Genomic DNA, 27,631 nt, shown 5'->3' with positions numbered 1-27,631 from the left:
TTCATTATGTTTGAAAAAAACCAAGTGTGGTGTGATGTAATGAGAAGTGCATCTGTTCTGAAAATAAAATTTCCTTAAAACAATACAAACTGTTAATACAAAATCAATAAACAGTGTTATTGTAATAGTTTGACTCAATAGTTAAATATACTGCTCTATCAATTATACTCAGTGTAAACGTTGTCATCAGATATACAATCGTCTCAGCTAACCATCCATTGTTGTGTTGAGTGTCGTGTTTCGTATCGTATTTCCTTGCGTCCTGTAGTTCTGTACAATGGAACATGACATTGTGTCACCCTGTGCTTCGTCAGTCACAACAAATTTTTCGGTCAAATAGAGATTCTCATTGTTGATATTGTCCAAATTTCATTAACGTTTTTGTTTAGCCATGTGTCGGAGCCCAATGTCAACCCAATACTATCTCACAAGCACTTGACAGAAAATTAGGGCATCAGCTACCCACACTAAATTGATCTTCTATTGAGGAGAGTTCCAATTTTGAATTGCATAAAAACCAATTAGAGTAAATATTATGATAATTATCAACTTTTAAACACATTTAAAGGGATTGATTAATTGTTAATATAGATTATAGTGATGACTAATGCCAAATATAATTACTCAGAAGTTTGTACAATAGAACTGCCTATTCTCTGAGAAATGCCAGATTTTGTACCCAGAAACACTTCTACAAGGATTTGAATGTTTAAAGAGTACTTCCACTTTTACATAATAATTACCCTTATTTTGTGTTCAAATATTAAATGTTAAATTGTTATAATTGCATCAGCATCTTCAAACAGCAATTTGATGTTAAAAAAATTAATTAAAATAATTAAAAAGAAATGATGGACTTTCTTGTAGTGAAGATTAAAATTGTATAATGTGTTAGCTTTCCTTTTGTTTTTGTTCTTATCTTTGGAAAAGTTAAGGTTTTACAAGAGTTTTGACTTTAATAAATATTGTTATAATGTACAAATTTCCTGTTGTTACGACTCAAGGTCCACAAAAATTAAAAACCATGAATACGTTTAATCCTTTTCTTATACAATAATTTTTTTCCTCATTCAGAAAGGTTGCACTGATGTATGAAAGAGAACTCTTATGATCTGTTTGCGACTTGTATGATAAATCTTGGCACTGAATTGCCCATTCTGATGAGTACAAAGATGCCTTTAGAGCAGTAAATATTGAAAAATACATTTTTATTTATGAGTTGCAAAACCAATTAAATGAGTTAGAAGTGTGTCTAGTTGGTCAGAAAATTCACTGATGCATATGTATGGGTGATCTCGGCTGTACACAAATGATTGACAGAAATTGACAACTGGTTGTCTATAGCCTATAAAACAACTTGGCAACAATGGCGTCTTTAGGTACAAACCCATTTGGGATCAGCAAATCAAAAGACGTTGACATTTGGAACAAAATTGTAACAAAAATGTCTGTCATACTCCGTGTGTAACATTGGGTCACACAGCATAATTTAATTACGGGTTAGTTCATTGTGGTTTATGTGTGTTTCGTTAGGATGTCCCAACACGACGTATGACGTATGTTTTGTCCGATAAAACTGTCAGTTGTAAGGGTATACTTTATGGTAGATTGTATTTGTCCACTGGGAGGCATATGTCAGTATATATATGTATATAAGCTTGTATCCTGGTTCTTGGTATCATAGCGGCATTCCAACGGTACAATTACGATTGTCGTGTCAGAAAATAACATCGTGATACTGATCTGTCAGCTTTCAAATTGCTCAATTCTACATCCCTTAACTTGACTATTGTTACACCTGTGACGTTCAATTGTTATTGAATGGGTCGGGTTATGTCCAGTAAACAATAACTTACTTGTTTACAGGTGTGAATTACGGGTGGGGGTTGTCTAGTGTTCCCTTTGGCCACTTGGGGTCAGGACAATTGTCTTTGTGGGAGCTCACCTCAAACTGGTTGACTCTCAGGGGTTGGGGAGGATCTTGTTACATACTTGTGTAAAAATGACAATTGTTTTGGGAGGGGGAGTACTCTGTGTCAGAAACTTAATATCTTCGCTAGAGGTTAGTATCAACTCTTTAGTGACGTAAACTCTTGGACAGGAAGTACGTGCTTGTTTCTCAATTAAAATGTAATTATGCTGAAAACATTGATCATTAAAGATAACATTAATTTTTGTTAAAAAATACCCTTAACCGGTAAATTGCAGTTTGTCATAACAAATTACGTTGCAATTTTCTCTTTTTCTCTTAAAGTTGAAAGACTACGTGTTGGTATACTTCAAACAGGCTACGATTGTTGAAGGTCATGTGAAGGTCGTAGGTGCAGCGTTTCGGTTGTTGAACACACATGCGTTAATGCACTCTAAAGTAAACACATTATGTTAATAAAACAACACACTTAAATCATACAGGTGCAAAAGTTAAGAAAAAAAGAGCTGTTTCATTGAGGAAACGATTTGACGGAATCAATACCCTTATATAAACTATTGAGAAAGATTGCTTGGAAGTGTACTTCAGCAGTAGATTTCTAAAGCATTGTTAGCACATCATCATTACTTTGAAATGAAAATAAACTTTTCAGTTTATCTTTAAATGTACAAAAAATTGTACAATGATATTTTCAAATCCTTGCTTCGATGCATATGTAAGATTTTTTCACCAAGAAATTTCTCTAATGTTAAAAATATTGTACAAAGTATTTTACCTGAATGGATTGTTAAGCTAAATATGATATTTCAGAATGGTTGACTTGTACTTGTAGCAAGTTTCTCAAGAGTTTTGATTTCCCAAAGTCACTCAGGAATTGCTGGTTTTGGGACAATAATTTTTTTTTTGAAATATCAAAGAATGATGAAAGTTTTAGAATTTAATGGAAAATGTATTTTTTCACCAAATACAACGTATCGAGAATCATCTTAAATTCTGGTTTTATTTCAAAATTCCCAAGAAACTGGTTAGAACATGTTTCTCCTCAATGCACTAGAGAAAAAAAACTAAAGTTCTTTAACTGCACTTGATCCCTCGCTTGTAGAATTAAAGGAATGTCATTTTCTGTTTTTTACTATCTGTTGACATCTTTCTGTCACAAAGTCGTTTTGACATGCAGTGATAATCAAGAATCACTTCCACAATTAGTATATGAAACTGTAAACAAGAGCTGGATTTTCTGAATGATGAAGTTAACAAAAAAAATTCAAACCTGAATTAAAATGAATGGGGAGTGAGGTGGTATGACAATAGTGTGTTGATTTCAATTTGTGACAGATGTATGGGAAACTGATCTTATTCAAGTGACACTTGGCTGTCAGATTTATAAGAATGATGTCTATTTACTTGTAATGTATATAGTGTTCTTTAATCCGACCACCATTTTACACTAGTGAGTATAAACGTAGTGCCAAACAAATTGGGTGAAAGTTGCCATAGTAATGTGATACTGACAACAAGGTGACACTTCATCGTCATAATTTAAAAAAAAAATAAAAACCTACTGAAAGTAAAGTTACGGATTGTCAATGGATTTCGCGAAGACCACCCACGCACACGCATAAAGTTCATAGGCAAATTCACTTCAATGTAGACTTTGAAGAGGGGAGCATTTTCTTTAACGTTCATGAAAAAAACATGACTGCACTTTCATGCTTATGTGAATTTCACTTCAAATCCAATGATTAATGGTGTGATTCTTACTTTGTTCATGAGTCTTGAACGAACAAGCTGTAAATGAATGCGTATCCCAACCCTGAGCTCAAATCCTTAGTTAAACATTAAACAGACACCGTTGGCCAGTTTTTCCAAGTGACTGATGAGTCTAAATTGGCTACTGTCATTGAAGTTTGGCAACATTTTAGGTAAAATGGTACGGTTAATTATGTTCTAATTACAATATTATGGAAGATCAAACACCTATATAGGTGTTTACAGGTATACCTGAGCAGGTAAAGTACAGGTATCTCGTTACCATACCTGATCTCGTTGATACCATTCTACACCTGTAGCTCTTTGTTATACACTAACATATATGATGACAAATCATGATTTTGCTTTTAAACTGATCAAAGATTTGAATCAATATATAAGAAACAGTAGCTAAATTCACTTCCCTGCAGGGAACGAATTCGCATAGGAGGATTGGGAAATTTCTGATTACTCTAGCTTCATGGCTTTCTCTGATTTTCTGTTAAAGATCATTCATTATTTTTTCACTATCAAACAAGAACTTGAAATAAACCTTAATTAGTATTTACTTTTTTCAGTGACTTTTAGCCTTGCTTTAATTACAGATTAATACTTAGAGAATACCAACTTATAGACTCTACCAACACATAAACTCTACCAACACATTGACTCTACCAACACATAGACACTACCAACATATAGACTCTACCAACACATAAACTCTACCAACATATAGACTCTATCAACACATAAACTCTACCAACACATTGACTCTACCAACACATGAACTCTACCAACACATTGACTCTACCAACACATAGACACTACCAACATATAAACTCTACCAACATATAGACTCTACCAACACATAAACTCTACCAACACATTGACTCTACCAACACATTGACTCTACCAACACATAAACTCTACCAACACATTGACTCTACCAACACATAGACACTACCAACATATAGACTCTACCAACACATAGACTCTACCAACATATAGACTCTACCAACACATAAACTCTACCAACACATTGACTCTACCAACACGCAAACTCTACCAACACATAAACTCTACCAACACATAGACTCTACCATAGACTCTACCATAAACTCTATCAACATATAGACTCTACCTACACACAAACTCTACCAACACATAAACTCTACCAACACATAGACTCTACCAACACATAGACTCTACCAACACATAGACTCTACCAACACATAAACTCTACCAACATATACCAACATATAGACACTACCAACACATAGACTACCAACATATAGACACTACCAACACATAGACTACCAACATATAGACACTACCAACATATAGACTCTACCAACACATAGACTCTACCAACACATAGACACTACCAACACATAGACTCTAACAACACTTAAACTCTACCAACATATAGACTCTACCTACACATAAACTCTCCCTTATAGTAGGGTGGTGGGCAGCCATTTATTCTGATAATGCAATACACGTGGATGGCTAATTACCGGACATGGGTTGTTGCCTACTTATATGTGGTCATAACCTATTTGTTCTTGCTCTCTATCACAATAAAAACTGACTAACAGTGGTATCAGTTGAATTTTGGTATGGCAGTATGATCTACAAGTGTGAAGAGGGATACTTGAGGACCAACCTATGTGTTAGGGGAGGTTAATGACAAGAACAGCACATGGTCCTGGGAAGGTTAATTAAATGAACAACTAAAGGTTTTTGGAAGTTCATGGCATATACAACGAATTGCCCAGAGATTGGAAAAAACTAATTATGTGATCATTAAGGACCATAAGAAACCAACACCATGTGATGACTTTAATCTTAGCACAATAGCAATTGTGGACAAATAAACGTAATGATGCATTCAAAATAATTTCCATATTAAGGACATCTAGAAACTGCAATAGCCATATTTTACCCAATATTTCTAGCGTGACATGTGCTAAAATAAGTTTATCGACAATATATGTCAGTTCACGGTATGATTTACTATCTTAGTGTAGCAGATTTTGAATAGCCCCAATCTCATAATAACTTCATGATTCAGCCAGGTATGCTAATTAGGCATTGTCTTCAGATATATTTTAATGTCAATCTGTCATTTGAATTTAAATATCTTGACGAAATATAGACTTATGGGGGTAATTCATGTACATGATGCATGTCATGGACACACGAAATGTCACTCAACAATGTATCTTGTTTCAAAAATACCACCTACACTTTCAACAGCTCTGACATACATAAACTGACATGGATGTTGTCTTCATTGCTCACTTTGAAAGTTGAATTCTCCTCAGGAGGTTATGGGCCTTGGTCTTCTGTAACAGGCGGAAGTCTTTTCTTTGATACATTGACAGATGACGGGCCACAGAGACAAGCAACATTGATGTGTGTAGTAATTGAAACTCTGTCCATGTTAAACAACCTGTTTTATGTAATTAGTATTCAATTGATTTATGTGCAGCAATGTTGCAGACATTCCAAGCATTGCTGTCATTAATTGTTGAACCCATCAGCTGTATCCTTGATACTCCTCCAAAAGTTGATGCTCTTGAGAATTCAGTCTTGGTCTTGAATCATTTTTTGTGATTTATCTTGAAAATCTGAAAAACTGGACAGTTTGAAATATATGTCGAAAAATTCTGCACAGTTTGTGTGTAAACCAGATACGTCCGACAAACAGGAGTCAGTTTTGGGAAACCGGCTTTTTTTGTTAAGTGTTGCTCAGGATAGGTGATTCTAACCATTAGTTGTAGTCTGTTATCAGTTTAATGTAGTTTTGTTGAATATAAAGAACTGGGTTTTTAAATTTTGAGGATGATTTTCTCGTTAATGATGCAAGTCAGTTCACAGATATAAAGTTAAGGCTTACAAATACATTTCCATATTTGGCATGAAAGCTTGTGCTTGTATAGGATATCACATATCAGTAGAATTCTGGAAAATGTTTAGAAAATGTTAGGAATTCCAGGGCTTAGTTTAAGCTGGGTCGTTAATGAACTGGGCTCTAGTTCAGATGTAATCTACACTTTAAAACCTTATAATTTCTCAGATTCTGTGTAATATTCTGACATCTTGTCCATTCCAAGAAAAATCTGCTATACTCTTCTGAAGGAAATTATCAAGGAAGACCTGTATTCTCTAATATTCTGTCTTGTTTTCAATATAGGCAGGTTCATGTGATGAATATGCTGATGTTACATGTCAGATAAGACAGGTTTTAGTAGTTATGTCTTTTTTCAACATCGTATATATCATCTCAAAACAAATTACATTACTGATAATTACTTCATGCACATATAATACACACCTGTTTACACCTGTGGATGTTATAGGATTCTTGAGAGATATTACCGTCAACTAAATACATCAATTGAGATAATCAGATTTTTTGTCGAGATTTTTCTCCGTAAGGTAAGTGTGTATGAGTATTATAACATCGAAGTGCCAATACACAAATGGTTTGGCCTCTTTGATCATCATTCATCCTCTCCCGTCATGATGGTCATGATCGCAGCCTTTTATGAGAAAAATGTAATTTTCTGTCAACAACAATTACACACAGGAGAGTTCCAATCATGATATTATCACATCAATTATCTCCGCCTTTGATGAGAAAAGACATTGACGTTTTTTTGATACTTATCTAAGTAATGAAAGTACGACAGTGTTTTACTTACATCATTCCCATGATACCTTGTATATAAACAGTCGTATACTGATCGTTAAATACGATGTACATTGTATATTAAATAAAAATGGCCCCACGACAGACACAATGTTGTAACATTGCTAGATTGTTATCTCCATGGTAACGTAAGTGTTATTGACTGAAAGTTTGCAAGTATATTGAGAGTCCGCTGAGATATATCTATAGGGTGACAAATCACTACAGGAAGTCTTGTAACCTTTTTATGCCAATGTTTTGCTCCGATTCATATCGCGGTTGGCAAGGACACTCTGGGGTCAATCTCTTAATTGTATGACAAATGATGCAATGAAAGCAAAATTGTAGGAGAAAAAATGTCTTCATGCTGTATTTATCGTTATATCGCTGGTTTTATTTTAATCATAGATGGGGCCATTTGAGTATTCTGCTTTGAGGAGACATGAAGACATGTTTATTTTCGTAACTTATTCCTTTCATGAATATTTGTTACGTTATTTAGACTATCAACTAACATTTATATACAAAGTGTCGTCTGCTCATCAGAGCATATTATTTAATTTTAAGAAATTGAAAAAGAAAATGTGTAATTTGAGTTTCTCATTTGTAATTTTTTGCTGTGAAGAAAGCGTCATTTGAAAGATAAAAATCTGCCCTAGTCTTATTTTGATCTTTGTCAGCTCTATAAGTTTGGAAGATCGTTATCCAGGCTTTGCCTACATACATTACCATACATTAAAGAAAATGTAGACATTTATTTGAATATGTGTACACAAGTTTATGTATGTATCTATTCACGGTTCAAGTCTTTTACGAAAAGTGACATTTTTTTTTCCGGCAATGAATGTTTATAAAAACCTGTAAAGGTCTGGGTCTCTACAAATTAGCTGCACTTTATGACAAAAATCTCCTGACTGTGTTCTCGGTCACCACCAGGATCTGACAGAGTTATAATTATAGTATGTAGATTTGATTGTCTACATGAAGGCTTTAATAAATCATTTTGGCTGTAATACAAACTGAATACTAGATGATGGCTATCAAGCTAGACATTTCTTGTAGAAGGAGAGAGAGGGGAAGGGGTAGGTGTTCCACTGGAATTCTACTTTGAATCTGTGAGTTGGTTTAGGGATTGTAAATTCTAGTACATGGTTTCTGACAAATTTCAAGTATCGAAAAATGAATGAAATAAACTATCATAATGTTATGGTTGCATCTGTTAAACATGTTAAATTTTCTATACTGATACCCTGTCATGGCAAACCTAAACCTTTTCCTAGACCCAACAGGATGTCAGATTAAGCAGGTTCTAGTATGTGTGGGCATATCCCTGTGTAATCTGACCTTAAATCATTCTAACATCCTGTATAAATCATGTTTAGTCCATTTCTAATTGTAATTACTGAAATATGTTTTTGATATGAGTATACTGATAACCTGTCTTGACTCGCCAATATCCTGTATTGAACAAGACGTCAGATTAGACAAGCTTCACAGTCCATTAATTTTCCTTTCTTTAAAAACTTATTAGAGTTAAGAGAGAACTGCTTTTGAATGATTTTCCCGGATATATCATTTCTTATATTACCGAGGAGAATCTTGATAAAAGTACATTTTGAAATTAAAGTTTCATGTTCAATTTACATCGGGAACCTAAATTAAAATTTGGACTTAGAGACTATTAGGTCACTGACATCTACTACTTAAGATTTCCTCTTCATAAGGAGTGAATGAATTGATTGGTCAAAAGAAATATACTCGTTCTGAACGATCTTAACAAGTCAGCTGTTTATATATTGTACTTGATGGAGATATGTTTCATGACCTGAATTATTTTTTTTTAAAAGCATGTTACTGATGACATCACTGTAGTTTTAATTGAATGTATTCATCGCTATTTCTATTGTTAAACAAAAAATTATACGGCATGTTTCAAAATTCTCTTCTGCTCTGATAAAAAAATCTGCTGAATGTACTTCTAATGAGCAGCAATTTAATTTTAAAATATTCTAATTAAAATTAATGTAAACAAAGTTAGATGGTGTTTTATGTTGTAAAGAAAATCATTTTGGTGATGAATGGGTTTGTTAATTTGAGATATGGATTAAATTCTCTTTATTTACGATTTACCAAGCGAGAGTTTAATGAAGTGTAGGTTGATAAATATGTAGCTAAATGTTTACGATGAAACGGCTCGTAAACAGTGATAGAGAAATGGTAATTGGTAAAAAAGTTGGATTAGTAGTACATGCTACCCAACAAATTGGACACTGGGACATCAATTACTGAACTAAGACCGAAATGCATTTATCATTTTTTGGCCCGAAGGATATCACAATAGAAGCTGTAGATTTGCTAGAAAATCTAATAGAGCTGACATTTGCGGTATTGCGAGAGTTCCTGCTGTGACGCAGATTAATTTTTTTCCTGTATTATTTCCATAATTTGTACTGAGATGGCTTCTTAAGAAAGTTAACACAGCATCTATGCTGCACTAGTTAGGTCATTAGCTGTATGGTGTAATATTTAGAATAAAAATGTCTAAGCTAATTATGATAATATGATTGGTGGAAAAACGGAGCATTTTTAACAAGCAGATGTCACCAAGATGGAGATACCAATGAAGGGGCTTTGTCAGGGATATTCCCTGTGCCCTTTGCTTTTTCTTTCTGATATTTCTCCCCCCATGAAAGTGGCAGATCCAGAGTTCCGCCTTGTTTGCACCCTGCAGTGTGTCAACATACACTGACAGAAAGATAGATGGAGAAAAGAAACACAAATCCTACTGAATCACAAGCTATTGAATAGATGGATACGATATAGAATTACACGTTAAATAGATTAGAAAGTCTAAATAGATCCTATTGGTAATTTCATTTCATGGTATGATTATCTTCAGATTAACTTCATCTTGCCTTTCGATGCTTGACCTTAATATTAATGTTGATGTGTGACACACTAATTTTAGATGACAAATTGTCTTGAATGGTAAACTGTATGTTGCTTGACTCTGTACAAACACAAATAATTTGGCATAAAATATTGTCATCTAAAATGGCACGTGGCTGGAGATTTGATGTTAAGACACAGAAACATTTATCTTGGGTACTCTGCCCTTTCTACAAACATTGCCATGATATCTCTTTCAGTATAATTGGCCAGTAACATTAGCATCAAGACCCGTCTGGCGTTGATTTGTATCAAATTGAGCGATTGTGTCTATTCCTATTTCACAAACTCATTTCAGGGCTATTTTCTCTTTCTGATTTTACAAATTGTGCAATTTAATGATCTGAAAAAAATCATATTTCAAATCATAGATGGAATGACAGAATCTCAATTAATTTGAACATTAATATGTCATATGACAAATTACATTGCACTTCATAAACATGATTATGTACAATTGTCATAACTTTATCTTACAAATTATCACATTATTTAACACATGATTTCCTGTCCTCAAGGCAATAAGAGTATAAATTGATAGACAATATTAAACTCCATATCATAATTTTACCATTTACAAAAGATGCAAAAAGAAAAAATGGAAGTCTTTGCACATGTTAATTAAATTACTTTCTTCATCAAAATGTCTCTGAAAAACTTCAAAATGTTTTGAAAGTGTCAAATTTTTAATTATTGCAGCTAAAATTTACCTGCGATTATACTTTTCTAAATTAAGATGAAGGGACAAAAACGTGTGGATATAAGCCTCGTAGGAAAAAGTACTACATTTTATTCCTACAAACTTCTATAATAGATATGGATGGTCTTGCTTTAGTTCACCTAATCTGTTTTGCTTTAACATCAGTTGCCACAAGGATTTTCTTTACTGCTGTGAAGGACACATACCCTGTGGCAGGTATTAATAATGACAAAGAGGCTGTGTATAGATTAGTTAAATCACAGCTACAGAAGGTTGAAGTCTCTTACAAATAAAAAAAATTGAGACCTTAGAAACACAAGGATTTTAAAGTTCAACAAAGTGTACTTTTCCTAAAATTAAGATAAATAAATATTTTTGTTTTTTATTTTTAATTAGTTGATGTGTTTTTTAAGATATAGAAGTGTATGTGTGTATGTGTGTGTGTGTGTGTGTGTGTGTGTGGAGGGAGGGAGGGAGAGATGAAGGAGAAATGGAAACAGATTAATTTATTTTTGCCAGACAAACTTAAAAGGCAAAATGACAAATGCATGTGTTTAAATATGTCTTTTTCACATTAATACTTGTGATTTAAAGGAGAAAAGGGTCAAACAAAAAATGGATGAATTTTGTCACAAGGATGTGAGATCGGAATTAATTTCAAGGATAAAATAAAGCGTGCAGACAGCGGTTGAAGATAGAAACCTTTTATGTTTCTGATTATTGTAATAATTCATGCGGGATTTTGCTTTCTTTTGTACAAAGCATCACATGCATTCCCTGTTCAGAGTGACCTCGGACAACAAAAGCTTGAACAATGAGATGCTAAGGAGTGCCCATTATAAGTGACTAAGATGGCCGCAAGTGTCCATTTATAAGCAGGTAGCTGATATTGGCTTATGCTGGACAAAGGAATGGAGAATCACAGCTGTTTTCATATAATGTTCTCTGTCCCCGATCAGAGTTAAATCTCTACTAATAATCAAAACCAGGGGTGGGGTTTTACACACTGTCCGTGGCAAAGGATTCTGGGTAATGTAATTCGCCATTTCCACATGGCGTGAACTTTGACAGAAGGCCGTCGGCGAATGCGGTCAAGGTTTGTGGGTTTTGTTTTTGCAAGCATGTCAGTGATTAATTGCCATGTTTGAATTTATTCTGAATTTCAATTGTAGCAAAAAAAAAAAAAAATTAAGCAATTGAAATGGAATGTCAGAATTAAGAAAACTTAAAAGTAAGTTACAGATAAACAGAAAATGGTTCATCCTAGTGACTTTTTCATAGAGTCCTAATTTTCTGTTATATTGATAGATCTAAGTACTATATGAAACATTCTGGTGCAAAAATATATCTTAAAAATATACTTTTTATTCTTATCCTATGTGTCTGCCTTGCCTTCTTCAGTTATATATGTAAAAAGTATCTTGAAACCATTAAACTAACTTTAACTGTCGTTGCTTTCAAGTTTCCTTCATTTTAAAAATGGAATTTCAACATTAAACACAATTTAAATCTTTTATGTATTTTATGTAAATTTCTTTTTACCCTTTTTGAAAGATTTTATTCAATTCTATGACATGAGAAAATTTTGTTTCATTTTTCCTGCTTAGAATTATCAAAGCTAACATCCCCCTTGGTTTAAGTGTCATTTTCAGTTTTCTTTAAGATTTGTTGGATTAAATTGTCTGCCTTATATCTAAACGCATAAAATTGAGTTTATAGTCTACAATAATAGTTGTGTCTATACACTAGGTACACTTAATATCAGGGGGCTGTATAAGTTATAGCATTCACAAATCTGTTGAGAGAGTCAGGAGTTAAGAGAAGGGAGGGAGAGGAGAGGGGGAGGGGGATAGAAGGGGGTAGGCAATGACAGGGTAAAACGAACAAAGGTTTTGAAAAGAATGAAATTGATGATAAAGCTTAATGCCTGCAAAAAGATGGGTATAAAATTTGTAAGAAACTGTTTGGATACTAAGAGGTGAAAAATGATCTGATACAATCCTAATTTACTTGGGGAATTTTATTAATGCTGTTGACCTTCTGAAGGTAGATATAAACATAACAAGTTTACCTACATACCAATTCATATTAAAAATCTTCAAAGAACTCGACAAGAATCAAGTGTTTCATGAACCAGGCCAAGCTATAAATTGAGGATAATATGTGTTTCATGTGACATTATGAATGCACAAGTTTCGGGTCATCTGTTAAAAGCTAGAAAGCCTATGGGAAGAGTTTCATTGGGCGTCTGTTTGTTGGGGAGGTGACACTACCACTAGACAGGTGAGATGAATACCAGGTAAGCTGTTGCTGACGATAACTGGGTTTTTTTTACCTTGCCAGGTGAGATGGCATGTAGGATTATTATTGTTACAGCGTAAGTTTTTGGCCAAGCTTCGGTGTGAGATTGTAATAATTGTTTTCAATCTATAAATGTCTGTTATATATAGTTGTATTGGGTACAAGAAAGGCACATCTTAAAAGTCAAAAATAGTTACTGATGATACTGAGTATAAACATGTAAGAATTTGCAGGTTAAATTGGAAAGACGATGATTTTGCTATTAAACAAAAAAATGAGGACATTTTGATTTTATCAATGCACATGTATTCAACATTCAAGTTTGTTTTCAGTTTTTGAAATAAACGTGGTGCATTGTAAATTACAGTTTCTTAAGTTTAGATTTTAGAAATTATTTTTATATGTACAAACTACTTTTAACCAATTATCAAAAATCTGTAAAACATCAGTTTTTATATCCGACACTTTCATTACCTTTAAACATATGGGCAAATGCTGTCATAATGTCACCAAAAGTTTCACAGCATGAAACAATTTTTCTGTAAATGATTTCAATTATGGGGTGAAAAAAAATGAAAATTTTGGATAATACTTGATAGTGAGATTAGATCTGTTAGCAGTGGGATAGAGACAGGTTTTAAGTCTGTCCGGTCAGCACCGCAACCATGGACACAACTCTACCACCCCAGAGAGGAAATAGGATGTTGTGTTTTCATTTCACTTTATCTGATGAAATGAAATTATATGAAATGTGAGCTATGTGGTGTCTGAGCTAGCCAGATCATGATAAAGGTGTTATTTATGCTCAGATGTCACACACAGATGATGCTCAGAATTTTTTTTCGTGACTTTAGAGGTCAATGTCCAGTCAGGCATCTTTGTTGTTTTCAGAAACCTTTGACAATACTTACTATATGAGACTCTCCCCAGTCTTGATGTTTTTGGGCCAAAATTTCAGTAGTCAAATCTTTTTACAAATCTCACTTTCAACCATATTAAGTATTTTTCCAATTTTGTCATTTTTTGGCTACAAGAATTCAATTTCCAATCAGATTTGAGCAATGTATTTTCATTTTATTTATTTTTCTGACCACTTAGTCTGCTTTGTTGTAATACCACAGCTGTGAGGCTGTGAGGGTAGAAGGAGGGAAGGAAGGTAAAAGGTGAAGAGAAAGGGATGAACATAAAAGGGAAGGAGGGGAGAAAGGTAAAAGGTGAAGAGAAGGGGATGAACATACAAGGGAAGGAGGGGAGAAAGGTAAAAGGTGAAGAGAAAGGGATGAACATAAAAGGGAAGGAGGGGAGAAAGGTAAAAGGTGAAGAGAAAGGGATGAACATAAAAGGGAAGGAGGGGAGAAAGGTAAAAGGTGAAGAGAAGGGGATGAACATACAAGGGAAGGAGGGGAGAAAGGTAAAAGGTGAAGAGAAAGGGATGAACATAAAAGGGAAGGAGGGGAGAAAGGTAAAAGGTGAAGAGAAGGGGATGAACATAAAAGGGAAGGAGGAGGGAAGGAAGGTTAAAGGGAAAGAAGAGGGAAGGGGATGAATATAAAAGGAAAGAAGGAGGGAAGGAAGGTTAAAGGGTGAGAAGAAGGAAGGGGATGAATATAAAAGGGAAGAAGGAGGGAAGGAAGGTTAAAGGGTGAGAAGAAGGAAGGGGATGAATATAAAAGGGAAGAAGGAGGGAATAAGGGTAAATGGTAAAGTGAAAGATAGATAGTATTTTGTTTTGCAATATTTAAGCCTTTTTTCAAAAGTATAACATAATACATGCCAGTTGGTCGACTATGACTGAACCCTCCTGAGACCTGATTAAAAGCTAGATGTTTGTTGTGTTTTTAGTGGCAGTTTGTTTGGAATGACTTGTCCATTTAGGGGGGGGGGTCATATATCTGTGATGTGGTTTCAGGATTTTGTGGAGGAAACAAAAGATTTCCAATGGTAATTAATGGAACAGGATTAAAGCGGGGAACAAAGAATCACAAAAATTGGATGTGAGCATAGGCCCTATAACTATAAATTCTGAAATGGACAAAACCTGATTGGGAAAGACTCCTTTAAACGAATACAATGACATTGATGTTGAATGACAGTGTTTGGCCTAAAGGCTCCAGATTCTATAACTACAGACCACAACTTGCTCTTTGAGACTTATATAAACACTAATGGTGTAACTATTGGGATGCATTCACATTGTATTATTTGTTAATTTTGAAATCTAATCAACTATGTTTTGGTTCAGTTGTTATGGAAATCTTGGTTGAAAAATTCAATTACTAGTATGTTGAAACAAAAATGAAAAGTTGTGTTGGGATTCAACAGTCCCATTGAAATTTTGAATGTTTAATTGAAATTGTTTTGGTGAAAAATCCCCAAAATTTGCATTTCTGGATTATTTCTCTGTTTGTTGGGTTTATCACTTCATGAACATAAGAATCTTATATTAGTAGATGGTGGCTACTTCACTGAACAATATATGGGAGGCCTTTCAAAGCAATTAGGGTTAAGTGTCTTGGCCAAGTACACAACCACACCAGCATAGACTGGTCTGTTTTTTGGCTTCTTAAGAAACTCACTCTGCCATGGGTAGGGACAATTGAACCACCATCTGAAATTATAGAGGCCAGTGCTCTGACTGAACTATACTAGCCCCCCCCCCTACCCCCCACTTTTTATTTTTCAGGAAATTCTGAAAAAAAAACTCCCAAAATTGCAAACAATTTGATCTAAAATTAAAGGAAAGGTTTTAATTTTGAAGTGAGATTGCATTATCAGTAACAACAAAAACTTCATTGTTTAGCACCACTTCAGCAACTAGACATTTTTGTGTTTATAAATAAACATTGTATATTAGTTGACCTTCACCTTGTCATACACTGTAATCATGTGATCTTGACCCAAACAAGTGACACCAGAATGGGGTCATTTGACACTTTTAGCAGGTAAAATGAAATTGTAGACTTTATATATCAATCAGATGACAAGAGGAAAATAATAGCACTCTTACATTTGAATAAAACTATGATTTTTATACAGTATTGTATAATATACTTCTCAGTAAGATTAACATACATAAATAACTATGGTGTCAACAACATGCCCTGGTGTAGGGTGTTACAAGTTAATAAAGTGTCAAGAAATCTGAATTTTTTATGGATAAGTAAACGAGGTTTTATGATTTTTACTAATGAATGTTTAGAATAAATTATGCCTGAGTTTTACATGTAAGTTGACAAGAAAAAGACATAAAATTACATACTTTAGAGCTTGTTGTAGCTAGGATACAAATCCTCTCAATCTAACATTAGTTATCCTTAAGTTTGTATAAAGTACTCCAAATATATTGATTGTTTTATTGAAACAAATTCGATATTTTTCATACTTGTATGAATTGCAACTCCTGTTTTTTCTCTTAAAACAAACTATTTCTATGAATCTGTATCTGATTTACATCTGTCTTTCTGTCCATCTGTCTCATATCACAATATGAAAAATATCGGTTTAATGTAAGGAAGATTTTCTTGTTCATTTAAACTGTTTTATCTGACATACATCTGAATACAAAATAGTTGTATGAATACAAAGGTTGTCAGAATACACAAGTCTCATTTTATAGTGATCCATTTGAAAAAGTATAACAATTTTGCCAGATTAGAGAGGATATAAGATTCTCAGACACTTTTCAGTACTTTTGTTAGCACAGTTTTTCATTAATTGAAATTTTTCTTTGTATATATGTATTAAAAATTACGTGGCATGTCAGGAAAATTTAACATAAATTGTATTCGCAGCTTATATGAGGCAGCCTTGTGTTGAGTGATTTGCTGTCTGTCTGAAAACATCAATAAAAATATTGGAGATTTCATCGGTTGGAATGCTTTCTCCCTTTTTCGATGATAGGAGGAGTACAAAAAAAATTTGTAATCATCATGTGCCGAAGTAATTACTCATGTTGTAATGGTGATTTGGAAACATCTTGACAAGTAATAGCGGTTTATTGTGACTTTACAAACGGGTAGGGGTTTAACCCGAAAGATGTTTAAGGCATTAGTGGGGCTCAGTAGGTGTTCCCTGAAAGGGGACACAGGGTGTTTATTTCCCTATGTATTAGGGAATGAGAACTCAGACCCTAAAAACCTGAGAGGGAATTTAGAGACTCGCATTATAATGGCAGACATTGATTAATCGAAAATGTTGAGAATATTTGAATTCTACTGACAGAAGATCCTGATACATTAGGCATTAGCTATCACTTTTTATAAATGACATTTTCTTTCTGACTAAAATTTCGTTAAAATCCTAAGTAGACTATTTTGGGATCATTAGAGATCTCCACTCACAAATTAACCCTTGTATAATTATAGGTTGTACTTCTAAATTCTCTAAAGCTAATTGATGAAACATTAATTTTTTTTCTTCTTTTTTTCTGTGATATTTGGTTTCAAGTATGTTTTGTATTCTTTAGAAATTTGTTCGAAAGCATATTAGAACTGTCGAATGTTATGATTCTGAAGGTAATGGTTTTGGCTCTTGGCATGATGGGTAAAAATCAAAAGGCAACTGGAATGGATACATATTTCTAATAGAATCGAAATATACATAAAATGTGGATATTTATTTTTCTTCAAATACGTAACTGATGTATAACAAATTCTGATTGGAGAATATGACCATCTTGTTCGATACAACTCTTTGCATTGATAGCTAATACGGAAATAAATCATCTATCAAATAAACTGTTTGAGGCTGGCCAGATAACTGCATGCGTGTTGTTTATGACATGTAAGACTCTATTATTCTTGTGTAAAACAAATGCTATGTGGTTTGATATCGCTTTGTTTTCCATAGTAATCTTAGTCCTAATGAAAGAAGCATCTCTTTGACCTAGATCATAGTTATCAGCTCAGGGAAGATGAAAGACTTGTAAAGAATGGATATATGTGTGTAGTTAGGGCGTACTTGTCTATATAGGTATGATAACACTTCAGGCCTTAGGTAAGTAAATGATATACATCTATTTATTCTCTGATTATAAAATGTAATTTGTTGACCAACAATTAATGTTTTCTTTGTTCTATGGCACACAGAAGGGTAGATTAGATTTCAAATGAAGTTGGTTAAGTGGTTCGATGAGGACTTCAGACAGACACTCCATAACATCAGACAGACTGCAAACAAAACCTCTGATGTAACGCGAAATGTCTAATGTCTTAGTCCTGTGAACGTTTGACATTCAAGATTAAACAATTAGGGTCGGGTGTTTTTATCAAATCTCCTCAAGTTGACCTGAACAGTAAGATAATAGTTCAATATGGTATATATCAGCAAAGAAAATCCAGTTAGGACCAGAATCTGTGTTTCATGATGGCTTTGATGTATCATAGTATATACACAAGGTGGTGTTGTGTTAGAATGAAGATTCACAGATATCATAAATATAGATGTTGAAAGAGTTTGAAGTTGTAGGTCTCTGAGTGGGAATCAAGTTACAAAGAAATAATTTCACAATACAGAGACACTTTGTAGTGACCTATATAATACAATATCTACATATTGTTGATATCCCCCTCCCCATCCTCCCTCCCCCTCAATCAATGCGGTCTTTTCTTGTCCCTACACTATTCTATCTATTTTCTGTATCATTGATATCTCCTTTTACTGATGGCTTTTATTTTCCTTTTGAAGAATTAGTTTACTTATAAAAGACAATGGATTGTGGTAAACAAGACAATATTGAAAGTTTGATTGATTTAAAAAAACACTCTGCTTTAAATCTGAAATAAAGTAAACTGTTTGGACAGAAAAACTTCCTCACATGTACTTTTCAAAATCAGTTTCTTCAAAGAATTATAAAGAATAACTCATTTCATTGTCTCAAAAAGTAATGGAAATTTCTAATTTTGGCATTAAATTATAAATTAGCAGGATTTCATTATGATGTTGAACAATTAATTAGCACATTTAAATTTTCTAATTCATTTTTGATAAATTAATCAGTTTTAAGTATTAAAGTACATGGATACATCTGGAGGGGATGGTTTTACTAAGTGATGTACAGCATGGAACAATCGCCCTGGTGAAAACTTGGACATAAACAGTAACAAGGAACACAACACAAACAGATTTATGAGACAAATCGCTGAATTGCTCGAATGGAAAATATTGTTTTGAATTGGCGATGCAGATGGGTTTTGACGTTAAAGGTGCTAAACCAAGCCTCTGGGCTACAATGTTAGGATAGGTGACGGTATGGTTTTGACCAAAAAAACGTGATAGAACGAATATGACCCAACCAATTATACCGAGATGGCAGATTGTAGATTTCTTTTAATTATCGGAACTGAGGTGTGAAACCGGCAAGTAATCATTGCGACAAATTAAAGTACATTGAAGAAAATGAAATTACTGATGAAGATATTCATTAATGACTCCCAGCTTGAAGATTAACAGAGGAAAATGGTCGTATACAAAAAATAGATTGCTGGTATTGTGGCTTTTTGGTCCAATGTTGATGAGAAAGGCTAGGCGTAATGATCTACTATGATAAATGTTCGCTGATGTGAATTTAAGCCGTAGGATTTTCCTTTGTTACAGTAAATGGCTGATTGTACTCAAGTCCGGGGATAACAAATCTGTAATGTTTCCTAATAACAGTCAGTAGCCAAATCGGCTATCTAAGATTCGTAATTTGATCAATTTCCTTCAAACTTGTGAAATGACTGCATTTGATATTGACACCATATAAAAAGCAGTTGTACTTTAATGGGTTTCGATGCACTCTATTAGAAAATTATATGATTAAGAAAATTCATTAAAATTTCTTGCCACATTTTGATTTGGAAAAAAAAAAGAAAAAAATACGCAAAAATACTTCTGCCAATTAAATTTCGCAAAGCTCAGCAGATTTGGCAATTTGGCACAGTCAAAGTTTACCGAAATTGCAATGTCTTATATTATATTGTTTAACTTTTTTTGTACGTGTAACCGATTGCATTGATCCTTCTGTCAGATATACACAATGTATTTAAAGCAATGAATGCATTTTGGGTGCAATTTTGAATGATGTGTTTGGAGACCCTTGTAACCTTAAAGTACGTTGTATACCTGAACTAAACACTTATCAGTGCCCAGACTTCGCCCTATGTCTGTGTGATTGTCTGTCTTATCTGACTCCACCGGGTGTTGTCTATTGCAAAACAATTGATGTAGATATATCATTTCAACACTGTTTCACAATATCATTTACCCCTTATTAGTTTTAAATACATGCTATTATTGTTAACTAAGCCCACGGTGCATATCCCTTCTAAATAAAACTTCTTGTTTAAATGGATTCTGTCAAGTTCCTTAATAACCCCAAAAAATGATGCCATGTAAAGATTTTCCAGTCCACTCCCCATGTGCTATAGCCTGTATCCATGTACGAGGTATATATAGATATATATAGACTTTGACATTTTTAAAATCTGAAACCAGTGTATGTATGATTAGAAAAAAAGGTTCAGACATTCCAAACTACAGGGACTTGATCGGGGAGATCAGTGAAATAGATTACCCCACACAATACCGTAATTACGTAAGTTAGTTAACAGAGTCGCTTCATAACTTCATGGATCATAGGATTTATCAGCTCATAATGTCCATCAGATAATTAGTTCAAACATGTTAACGATGTTTTTTGTTTAATTGTGGAATTTCATTAAGGGGTTGGATGTTTGATGAAAACAATGCTGTGACAGTCAATTCATATGTTTTAAAAGATCAAATTTTTAAAAATATTTATTTACATGGGTAACAATTAAATCAAATATGAACACTACGTTAATTAAATTATAAAACAATACAATAGTTTGATCTATCAGGACTTAAGTGGGTGATATTGTGAATTATTTCAAAATAGATTTACAATGAATGTATTTTCTATAGCATTTGAAGAACTTGTCAGATAGGAATTAAATAAAAAATAATTAAAAGAATGTTGAAATAGTCATTGTCATTATCTTTTGAAATGCTTCAGAATTTAGTGCAGTTATGAGAGATGAGTTTTTATTCATGATATATATGTGGCTTTAATGACAATTTAAACCATACTGGTAAATACATACATGTAAAATCCCCATAAAAACAAGCAGGTCCTTACAGATTTGACACCTTGCTGTTTGGAATATAAACAGTGCTTTTCCCTCCAAAACAAACATTGTCAAAACCAGAATGTCAGTTTTTATTTTTTATACCGTGATATATAATGGGCCCAAGTATATATTTCTTCATAATGAATACAGGTGACATTTCTCAGGTGAGACAGTGACACCTCACTTGACAAGATGTCTGTTAAATCAGGGTGTCAGAAAGACAAATTACCTACATGAAAAAGACTTTGGCCATATAGTACAAATTTCAATATTTTTTCCCATATTCTTCTTCTTAATTCACATAATAAGAAATAACTGAAACTAAATTTTGTTTTGGAACTACCTTGATGTGATTTACAATCAAAATTCACCTAATTGTATAAACTTGATTAATATCAAATTTTGAGTTTTGATATTTTATTGGCGAATTCATTACGCACTATTGTGAGTTAATGCCCTTGATCAGTGATGTACTCACCCCTAATGTTACAACAACACTCATTTCCCTTTACCAGTTAATATTTCCATTAGTCAATTATACCAGTCCTCTTTAAAATGCCAGATCCTTACCTGACAGATGGCAAGTAGCAAGTATTACTTCAATCATATGTAATATATTCAAATATTTGAAATGAAGGTGCGAGGTTACACTTTTAAATTTTTTTCGTTTCTTTTGTAATTTCAGAATGACAAAGATGGTTACACAGAGACAGTTAGTGTAAAGACTGCGGTACACATGTTTGGTGGGGAGGCAAAAATCCGAAAGTTACCAACACCGTCTCCAGAAAGATCCCAAAAATCTGCTACAGTGAAAGAGCTTCGAGCCATTAAAGAAGGATCAGATTGGGTCAAACGAGGGGGGCCATCACTCCACAACGGTGAGGATATTTGTATGGATTACTCAGCCCCCCAGGATCACGATATCATGGATTATCCCATTCGTGGAACATTCTCGCCACTTACTGACGGAGGCCAGGTTAAGTTTACAGATGAATCTGCGACAGAGTTGTCGTTTGTTTTTGGTCGGCCTGCATCTCCAGTCAGTGATCGGAGTATGCAAAGGTGTATGTCTCCACCAAGTGCGAGGAATCAACAAAGATGTCTGTCGCCTGAAAGTGATCGCAACCCCCAAAGGTGTAAATCTCCTCCGCACGAAAGAGGTCTACAAAGGTGCATGTCGCCACCTAGTGGGAAATATCAACAAAGGTGTTTATCACCTGAAAGTGATAATGATCCCCAAAGGTGTAAATCTCCTCCCAAAGACAGGGGCCCACAAAGGGGAATGTCACCCTTAAGTGATCGTGGCCCCTCCCGTTGTCGCTCACCTCCGTCTCAGGAGAGACGTGCCTTGTCCCCATCTTCAGATGTGACCCCAGCCAAACGTCCAAGTGGAGTCTATGAGAATTCATTTGTGTGTTCAACCCCACCGTCGGGTAAAGGAGTCAGCTCTAAATATGCCCCAGGGATATATGACAGGGTTGTGGTTCACCTACCCCCAACGGGGCGAGGGGAGAGGTCAGGTCCCCGCGGAGGAGGGTACTGTCAACATTGTAATAACTGTCTGATCCACTTTAAGCGCCAAGCCTTCCGTTTGCTCTGCCCAGAGGGAAATCGAATCAGCCCTGTTATCAAGGTAAGTCAGGAAAATACTTTTGAACATTACGACAAGATTAGAAACGCAGCCTTACTTATTGATTTCAGCTAAAGGCTGTGGCCATTCAGAAACTTAAGACAAACTTAGGACACATTTGTTGACATAATTACAAACTTGGAAATTCAGGAAAACATTCAAAATTATGGAAAAAAATTGATGATATTTTTGTCAGTCAATTTCACAGTAATAAGAAGATTAAATGATTTTCCATCTGAAAGGTTTCCATGTACTTTAGGAAGCTGTATAGACAATTCTGGCTTCAGGTGTACAAACAGACGTGACTCTAAGTTGTACCTATGTACTCAGGTAACTTGTAATTAACGACTGTTGGATATACAGGTATTAGTATTCAGCTGTTCTTATTGTCACACAAGGTCACCTGAGGGGATCAGTCACTTTCTTGGCATTTTCTTCGTCGTCTTCCATATTTCTGATAGATGAACAGCTGTACTTCCTAATAGTACTGTCATTATTACTAACGTTGACATATTGTGTATAGTTTTCTTACTAGCCGTGGACTTTGTTGTACAGAGTAGTTTTATTGTCCATTGTAGGTGGTATATTATCATAATTGTCGTTTTCTTGTTTTATTACATTTTGCAGGTGTGCCTATTTTATCAGTTACTAGATTTATCTTGCAATAAGCCCATGTTTAGTAATAAGCCCCTGTCTGGTAATAAGCCCACACACATTTGCAGTTTCAGCAAAAATTAAACCAGCCTTCTATGAATTAAGGCTGGGTCATGGGTAATTGACTGCCTTTGCTTGTCCCTTAATTAGCACAATGGAGTCTCATTTCAGGGGAGACCACTTGAAGTAATCATTGTTCTTTCTGGTTCAAATTTAGAACACTCTAAGAGGCTTATTCATTTTTCATGAAATGGTCCTGTCGTTTCTTAAAATAGCATTCAAGGCTGTGATACTTTTCAATATTTCAAACTCTTTGTGTCTTAAACGATCTTCCGGAGTTTCACAAAATGTTAGTCAATCTAGATTTGTCAAAACTACTTGTACTTCAAAATATACTCTCTGGTCTTTGCTCTTCTTTGAGTAGACATCTCTTGAAAAAGGAGGGGTCAGTATTGAGTTTGAACCCTATCCCTGAGGTCTTAAGCCAGACATATGATAGGGAATGAACTGACCTGCTGACTATTTGTCTGTTCTGTACGTGTCTTCAGGGAATTAAATTATACATCAGTGCAATGATGTTTTTGAACTGTATGTGTGGTTTGTCTCTCTTTCTAAGCTTTTGAATAGCTCTGAAGACTGGTAAAAAATGGACTGTACCTTACTTTGAACCCAAGATTAAAAAATGAATTGACAGCTTGCACTGTCAAAGGTTTTCTATCGTAGGTTGAGATTTTCATTCACAGATAGTTTCAAGGTGTTGAAATTGACGATGTGTACTGATATATCTTTGTGACTGTTAGATTTCATCTTATGAAACCTAACAATCACAATGACACAAGTTTACTTACTTCAATTTCAGTATATTTACTTTAACAGGAACAAAGCATTAACTGATTTGACTGTGAGTTCATATATATACATCAAGAAATTTTGTGCTCATGCAGATGATGTCTTGTCATACTTGCTATTTTGTTACTTTTACAATGTCATTGTGTTGGTTTTAGCTGTACAGCAAAGTTTGACATCCTACACAGATAAAATTAACTTTGTGAATATCTCGAAAATACATCTCAATGATCATCTCAATGTGAAGCTCTGATTAAGATACTGTTCAAACAGATATAGATTCTTAATACACCATTGATGAACTTCTAAATTGTACTTATAAACTTCATTTTCTGCTTCGGCTCATTTGCCAAACCCTAGAGTAATAAAGGCAATACAATGATTGGTGATTGGGAAAAACTACCCAATCAAAGATCAATGGATGCTCTGCAATAGCTATGTATACTTTAAAGCAGTTTAAAGACTACCAGGCCTTGGGCTATCACGACAGACATTGTAAACAGGCAGTAATTTGTGAAAGAAGTGTTTGATGGGGATGAAAATGACTACACGATTATGCTACCTCTTATAGTTTAGTTTCCTTGGTGAGTAATATTAGGTCTGTATCAGCTAATTTATAGACAGTGTTGCCATACTTTTGAGTCCTTTTTAATCAATGGGTAAGAAATCACTTTAAACATCTTTTATGAACATTTTTCTTCACAAATTTCATTCATAAAATCATGCCTTTTGTGTAGTAAATTGCAGTTTCAAGAGCCTCGTGATCCTTTCGTTTTGTCCAAGCCGAATTTTTTCATAGGCTGACAGACATCAAATAGGGCCGTTATCGTATACTAGTCAATTTACGATGAATAGAAAAAACGAATTTTTACGTACAGAATTTGAAAAAGCAATTCACAAGGCAACCATGAATGTTCACGGTTCACGACTTTTATACTTATAACTCATATGAAAGTGAAGGAGTGTTGGCAAGGAAATTCTTTTGGATGACGTGTTCACGGTCGTCAGAAACACTGAAGCATGGCATTTTATATATATTAATAAAATGGTATCTATCAAAATCTGCTTGACTAATTTGTTTTGAAGTCAATTATGTTCAACATTTCAAAACGATGAATGAAAAGCAGTTTTGGGGCAACTGTCGTTAATAGTTATGCATGTTGTTGAATCGCATTGAAAGTCGTATCAGTCATGAACGTGTCATGGGAGGATTCGGTACTTGGGATGGCGAGAAAATGAGTGATGGTTCGGATCGTTGGTGAGCGAGTGCTTGTCATCTTTATACCTACATAGGATATATACTTGTTTGTGGTTTTTGACAAGATGCAGAAATATTGTGTTGACAGGCCAGACTTTTAAAAGTAAACAGTACAAAGAAGAGAAAATTTCTGTGGTTACAAATTAAAAGGTATCAAATTGCTAGTGATACTTTTTCGTTAGCTGTATTATATAAATGACATACTACGTATATAGGTTTGAGTGGCAATAAATCTGACACTAAAAGAACATGTTTGGTTAATTGGTACACTTGAAACATTGTGGTAAGAAAGGAAGCCATAAAGATTCATCAAATATATAAAGTAATCTGTGGTTTTACAGCTTAACGTGTTTTAATATAATTACTGCTAACATTTGGTGTTTCTCTTCATATTTGTTAGGCAGAACTGCTTTCATCTATACATAGAAAATGTTAATATAGCAGAGCTTTGAAAATTGTTATTAAACAGTACACATTGCACTGGTATTTCTATTGTGAAACCTTTCAGATTTTCTCTTTTCAAAAAAATATATAGGAGTGCTCAAGCCTTAATGAACTACATGAGGATGGAAAATACTACACTTTGTAATTAAAAAATTTGTTTTCAGTCCAAATTGACACCTTTTAAAAATTATTTTAAGATCTCGTAACTAACCTTGTCAAGAAAATTTGGATATCTTTAGATGTCCCCAAAACATTCTGTTTAAATCGATCTGAATAGTAGGTTCTTTGCTTTCATTGGATTTAAAGAAGGAAAAAAATGATTGAACTCATCTTCTGTGTCTCTACCATCCCAATACCCAGTATTATGGTCCTGAAAACTCGTGTCATGTGGTGGGACCACAGTCTTCACCGTCCCAATACCCAGTATTATGGTCCTGAAAACTCGTGTCATGTGGTGGGACCACAGTCTTCACCGTCCCAATACCCAGTATTATGGTCCTGAAAACTCGTGTCATGTGGTGGGACCACAGTCTTCACCGTCCCAATACCCAGTATTATGGTCCTAAAAACTCATGTCATGTGGTGGGACCACAGTCTTCACCGTCCCAATACCCAGTATTATGGTCCTAAAAACTCATGTCATGTGGTGGGACCACAGTCTTCACCGTCCCAATACTCAGTATTATGGTCCTGAAAACTCGTGTCATGTGGTGGGACCACAGTCTTCACCGTCCCAATACCCAGCATTATGGTCCTGAAAACTCGTGTCATGTGGTGGGACCAAAGTCTTCACTGTCCTACTACCCAGTAATATGGGGTGTGACACTAACTGTCTTCACTGTCCTAATACCCAGTAATATAGGATGTGACCCTAGCTGTCTTCACTGTCCTAATATCCAGTAATATAGGGTGTGAATACCCAGTAATATTGCTGTCTTGTCTTCACCATACCTAATATGTGACACTAGCTGTCTTCACCATATTACATGGTGTGTGACATGACACTAACTGTCTTCACTGTCCTAATACCCAGTAATATAGGATGTGACCCTAGCTGTCTTCACTGTCCTAATATCCAGTAATATAGGGTGTGACACTAACTGTCTTCACCGTCCTAATACCCAGTAATATTGCATGTGACACTAGCTGTCTTCACGTTCCTAATACCCAATTATATGGAGTGTGACACTAGCTGTCTTCACCATCTCAACCCCCATTACATGGTGTGTGACATTAGCTGTCTACACCATCCTAATACCCAGTTATATGGTGTGTGACACTAGCTGTCTTCACCATCCCAACCCCTAGTTATATGGTGTGTGACACTAGATATCTACACCG

At 34.6% G+C, this 27,631-nt stretch overlaps 1 protein-coding gene across 1 annotated transcript in view; it reads left to right on the top strand.

Annotated features, from left to right (window-relative positions):
• Positions 1 to 27,631, top strand: part of LOC132562946 (kinesin-like protein KIF26B) — a 264,719-nt gene that overhangs the window by 85,556 nt on the left and 151,532 nt on the right. The window contains exon 4 of the mRNA XM_060227723.1: positions 22,144 to 23,091. Within this exon, the coding sequence (XP_060083706.1) occupies positions 22,144 to 23,091 (948 nt within the window). The remainder of the gene's footprint in view (positions 1 to 22,143; positions 23,092 to 27,631) is intronic.

Source organism: Ylistrum balloti, unplaced genomic scaffold, assembly GCF_031769215.1.
Source record: "Ylistrum balloti isolate Yb309-2 unplaced genomic scaffold, AGI_CSIRO_Ybal_v1 Utg371552, whole genome shotgun sequence".
Taxonomy (NCBI): domain Eukaryota; kingdom Metazoa; phylum Mollusca; class Bivalvia; order Pectinida; family Pectinidae; genus Ylistrum; species Ylistrum balloti.
The sequence above is the reverse complement of the archived record's forward strand: the minus strand, read 5'-3'. Positions and strand labels throughout refer to the sequence as shown.